Consider the following 6,000-nt stretch of genomic DNA (forward strand, 5'->3'; position numbering starts at 1 on the left):
AGAAAACCGAAAGTGGCTTGTGGCTCAAGTGGTAGAGGGCTAGCCTTGAGCTGAAGAGCTCAGGGACAATACCCAGGCCCAGAGTTCAAGCCCCAGGACTGACACAAAAATAAAAAGAAAAAAAAAACTTTTCATATATTTTGATTGTTTTTCGTCTTTCCAGTCTATTAATGGAATGTGGAAAATTTCCAAGATGTAGGTGTTTTTCTCGTTCTGACACTGTGACTCACCATGTAAATGTTTTTTGTTTTTTTTAAGAAAAGGAAAAGGTTTTCTTAGAAGTGATTTGACTTCTCCCTTTGTTATTTACTGTTGGTAACAGTTTTGTGATTTAACACTTGCAAAATTATTGGAGCAACTGGGAGCTGGTGGCTCATGCCTATAATCCTAGCTATTCAGGAACCTGAGATCTGAGGATCACAGTTCAAAGCCAGCCTGGATAGGAAAGTCAGTGAGACTCTCATCTCTAGTTAACTGCCAGAAAATTGGAAGTGGAGCTGTGATGCAGAGTGTTAGAGCACTAGTCTTGAGCAAAAGAGCTCAAGAACAGCATTCAGGCCCCAAGTTTAAGCCCCATGACTGCCCTCGCTCCCCTGAAAAAAGATTGGAGTATGGCCAAAGAAAGGCTAGCACCAGCTAATCTGGGTGCACAAAACATTTGTTATCCCCAATACAGTACAGTACAAAATTTCACCAGACAACAATAATACATAAGGGCTAACTGCAAAATTTTCTTTAAAGTTTGTGAAAATGTCCTGTTTGTAAACATGTTAAAATTTGCCTCCTACATTTTGTTCCAGAAAATAAGGATTTATTCTAGCTGCAGAGAAAGTAAACATGTAATTACAATTACATAAAATTAAGCCAGCTAATTGGGAACGAAAGGAGAAAATAAAAATTTCCCTTGTGGTTTTGGGAACTACTGTTCATCTCCAAAAAAAAATGTTCTATTGTGATATTAAGATTCACGTTTCTGGAGTTTTGACAAACTCGATAAACAAAAAGGATTGCAGGAAGCAAGCTGACCATCTGTCCAGAGCTTCCTGAACTTCCACAGCAAATGAATATAATTATCCTTAATTATGTTGTCAGGGACACATCTGAATACCCAGATGTACCAGCTTTGGATCAGTCACTTAAAATTCCATCCAAAGATTTTGACTGTATAACAGAACATGAGAAAGTGACAATAGGTACAGGTTTTATATCTTAAACATTGTCATTCATAAGATGAAGATGTGCCGGGCATGCTATGGAAAGATAGAAGACAAAACCACCTCCTAGTATCTTTCTCCAATATTACTTAGTCCATAGCCATTGATGTCCATAAGCAAGAAAAGATGAGCAGCAGGGATGTAGACAATCTCTCAGGTAGATTTCCCAATATTCCTGGTTCTAACAGGTGCAGGACACAGACACACGGTAGTCATTCACCCTTAAGCTGTTTCCCTCATTTGGTACACACTCAGATCTTCCTCTATTTCCCCAAGTTTCACATAGCACCATCCTATCTGGGGCTAGGCACAGTACAGCAGTCCACAGCCTAGGCTCTGGGGCTAGCAGGCATAGGTTATGATTCTATCTCTGATAATTAGTAGTTGCAAAGCTCTGGAAGAGAATGCCTTAGTTTTCTTGTGTGCAAAATGGGAATCATAACTGCATATTCTTCATTAGAGTTCCTCTGAGGAGTAAATAAGCTAATGGTTGTAAAACACAATGCCTGGGACATGGTTAGAACTCAGATTTACTCATATTTGTTAGCCATATTGGTCTTAAGTATTATTATGTGCCTATTACATACAGGTACTTGTGCTAAGTATTAGGGATATAATTGCTAAATGTTAATTGTTTATGCTTTTTAATACTCTATTATTATTATTATTTTCTCCTTGAGTTATGTCAAATGACAGTTTACTGCTCAAAACTTCCTGCTTGGTTGGAGTACTTTAGCATTTTATTATGCCCTGCCTTATTCCTTCATTGTTTCACATATGTGCACCTGGTCACTTCAGAAAACAATAGCTTCATAGACAAATGAAAATAAATTATAGCAGGCAAGCACAGAGAAGAAGGGGGAAAAGCTGCATGTCCTCCAGTCTCTGCAATGCTAGCTTTATTATCTGCATCCCTTTGGGAAGTCATATGACCTACGTACATCTTGATTGCCCCTATGCAGATAGGACGTGGTTGTAATGAGTATTTTAATTTCTCTTTAGCTCTCACGTAAAGATTTGAGGTGATTATTGTTAGTGAGCAGAATGTGGCCCATCAGACCCTAATGAGGAAGCAGAAATGGGTGCATATGACCCAATGTGGTAAGTTCAGTCACATGCTGACTTTGACTTGCTGCCCTTTTGGATTTGTTTAAGGCTGCCAACCATCTTTTTATGGCTTTTTACATCAAGGGAAAATAAAGCCTTTTTAGAATACATTCAATACATCATCAAAGAGTATTTACCTTCCTTTAGAAAAGAGATGGCGTGTCAGCTAGTGTGTTTTAGAAAAAGACATAAGCAGAACAAAAAATCCTAAAGTATAAAAATGTCTTGACTTTTAAAGAAAACAGAAATAGATGGCATCTTATTGGCTGTGGGAACACTTGAAATGGATGAACATTTGCTTTCTTTTAAACTTCATTCTGGAGTATGTAGGTATAGTTATTCTTTATCTTTAAAATGATAATTTCTCCAGAATTCTTTTATCATGTGCCCCTTCCCATCTACCAATCTACTAGCTGCACAGGCACAAACCCCTGGACAGGGCTGGCGTTGTCCTTGAGCAAATGTCTCTCCTCTATATTTTCTCTATTCAACACTTCCAGCATTGGTTGCTCTAACCAACACCACTTAACCCATCATTTCTATCAGCAAACTTAATTTTGTGGTGCCCTGGAGTTTGAACTCAGAGCCTCATGCTCTCCCTTAGGATTTTTTTTTTAACTTAAGGCCAGTCCTCTACCACTTGATCCACACCTCCATTTCTGGATTTTACTGGTCAATTGGTGGTAAGAGTCTTATGAACTTTTCTGCCAGGGCTGGCTTTGAACCATGACCCTCAGATCTCATCTTCCAGTGTAGCTAGGAATACAGGTGTGAGCCACCTGGCTCTCCTGTCCTCATTAAAGACCCTTTCCTGACCCCACTGCTCCCTCTGGTGACCACTCCACCTCTCTGCTTTCCTTTCTGAACAGTTTTCAAAATGGCTATCTGAATATTTTATTATACAGTGCAGGGGTCTACTAAGTTTCCTGCCAAGAAAAGATCAAGTCAATTAAAGTCACTAAAGTAACTTACCTCAACACATTAAGAGCAGATTCATATTATAAATTTTGTCTCTGGTTACTCCAAATGAAACCTACTTCTTTTTTGGTACAATAATTCTAATAGTAAAACATATAATTTAGAAATAAAGCCATTTTCTTCCCCGCCTCACTGGCTTTTCATAACTTTCCTGAAAGTTGAGTGAGCTGTTAAATTTCCATCTTATCAACAAGGAGCTGAGGTCTCAGCTGTATCTGTACTTGGCAGGTGAGGGGTACAATAGAGTGGGTATGGGTCACTGTGAGAGCATAAAGCTAATGTCCACAAGCTGGTGTTTATGTGAGCTCTGTCAAGTAATTTCGCTTTCTTCTGATGTTGTTTTCACACGAGTGAAATGTGCACACTGCCCTCTGTTGAGATGTGTAAATGAGTTTATGCAGAATGCTAAGCTTAATATATAGTTACATTTCAAGGCTAGTAGTAGTAGCCTTGCCAATGTACTGGGGGACCGGCATTCACTCATTTCATAAATAGAAACGTTGCAACTCTGGCTCAATGTGGTAATTTAATGCCTATAACTCTAGCTACTTGGGAGGTTAAGAATGGGAGTATAGTGGTTCAAGGCCAATCTAAGCAAGAAATTCAAGAAACCTCATCTGAACCAATAAAAAGCCGGGCATGTTGGTACATGCCTACCATTCTAACTATTCAGGACGTGTAAATAGGAGGATCAAGGCCAGACCTGCCCAGGCACAAAGCAAGACCCTATTTGAAAAACAGGTGAAGGACTGAGGACATTCCTTAAGTAGTGATAGGCTGTCTAGCAAGCAAGAGACCCTGAGTTAAAATCCCAGTGTCTCAAAAAAAAATCAATCAACAAAACTAAAAAGAAGGAAAGAAAATGCTGCAATGCAACTAGGCAAATAATCCAACTGTCATTATTTCTCATTTTGGCTTAAAACTCAGACAATAGATGATACCAAATCATGAATATTTGGAATAAAACAATTGAGTAAAAGTAGTGAAATGTATTTTGCATACCTTGGGGTAAGAGCTTTAAAAAAGAAATATAGAAAGCATACCAACGATTTTCTGACTTAAACTCACCTTCCTGGATCATCTCAGATTCAATATAAGGAGTAAGATATAAGGGCCTTCCTGCATTTCCCGTAGGAGGCGCAGAAACCTGGGCACTGCGGTACAAGGAGCGAAACAGACCATCACCAGGGATGACCATCAAGAGGACCAACAAAACAATCACCTTCCACATGACACCAGCCATGCCTTCTGGATCTAAGAGGAAAATGACAACATTCCACAAGGGAATCAGAAAAGCATTTGCTAGCCCTTTTACCCACAAGAAATTCATTCATTCACTCAAAAACATTTCATTGTGTATACACAGGCCCTTGAACATTATCATTAAATTGTAATATGTAAAACTGACCCTTCCTCATTCTGACCCTGGCAATCTAGAGAGGGAATTCTTCAAAGGATTTACAATGAAACTGGACAATAATTTATATTTTTAAAATGTCATCTGGAAAGCAAATTTGATGGACGGTTAGATTGCAAAACAACAACAACAAAAACCCCTCTATTAATTGATCACCAATAAGTGGTAGAAACCATCCTGCCATTACAGGAAACCAAGGCAAGGGATTGAGAGTACATTCAGTAAGATGTTGCAGGAAGGCCTTACTGAGAAAATTAAATAAATGGTGGGTGGAACACAGACAAATTGCAGAAATGTGCAAAGGGTCATGGTGCAACCATGGGCCAGCTTGAGCAAATGTGAGATGTCTAGTGTCCATGAGCACTTCTCAGGGAATTTTAAAATAAGTGATAAAGGTGAATGCCAATCACTCATACCTATAATCCTGGCTACCCAAAGCCAGCCTGGGCAGGAAAGTCCTGCAAACTTTTATCTCCAGTTAACCAGCAAAAAGCTGGAGGTGGGGCTGAGGCTCAAATGGCAGAGCATCAGCATTGAGCAAAAATGCTAAGGGGCAGGACTAAAGCTCTGAGTTCAAGCCCCAGGACTGGCACACACACACACACACACACACACACACACACACACACACACACACACACACACACACACACACACACACACACACACACAGCAATGGATTTGATGTCTGGTTATCCCTTTCATCTCTTACAAATCACTAAAACCTACAATCTAACTATGAAATCTGTGGCAAAACAATCACATTTCAGTACTAGGTTCCTTGTTATTAAACTGTCAAAATAAATTTGAATGATTCAGCATCGTGGGTTGTTTATTACTTTTCTAAAACAGATAATAAGGACACAAGAAAAAGAAGAAAGGGGGGGAATCCCACAAGTATTTTCAAATCCCTTCACATTTACTGCTATCTGGTAAGTAAATTCAAGATACTAAGTCATAACATTTAGTAGTAGCAAAGTTTTCCAGTTATCTTGCAATCTGATATATGCTTAGATTATTCATCAGGCTAATCATCATAGTGACTTACAATCACAAAGTGAGTAACCTAAACAATACAAAGATGCAAAAATGGCATTTAAAATGGTATTCCCTGTGTGTGTGTCTAGATTATTTAAGTCTTCTAAAACACCACCAAGAAAGCATGGTTGATTATCGTCAATTTTAGGTAAGGAAACTGTGATTCAAAGGATTGCCTCATTCAGGAACATGAAAGTAGAAAAAATAGGAATTGTCCTCTGTTAGGGCCAGTGAAATCCCAGTGAC

At 38.9% G+C, this 6,000-nt stretch overlaps 1 protein-coding gene across 1 annotated transcript in view; it reads right to left on the minus strand.

Moving 5' to 3' along the window:
* Cpvl (carboxypeptidase vitellogenic like) overlaps window positions 1-4,542 on the minus strand; it is a 116,313-nt gene extending 111,771 nt beyond the window's left edge. Inside the window, exon 1 of the mRNA XM_042685059.1 lies at window positions 4,368-4,542. Within this exon, the coding sequence (XP_042540993.1) occupies window positions 4,368-4,542 (175 nt within the window). The remainder of the gene's footprint in view (window positions 1-4,367) is intronic.
* Between the last annotated feature and the right edge of the window lie 1,458 nt (window positions 4,543-6,000).

The sequence above is a fragment of the Dipodomys spectabilis genome, unplaced genomic scaffold (genome assembly GCF_019054845.1).
Source record: "Dipodomys spectabilis isolate Male_0828 unplaced genomic scaffold, ASM1905484v1 ptg000092l, whole genome shotgun sequence".
Taxonomy (NCBI): Eukaryota; Metazoa; Chordata; class Mammalia; order Rodentia; family Heteromyidae; genus Dipodomys; species Dipodomys spectabilis.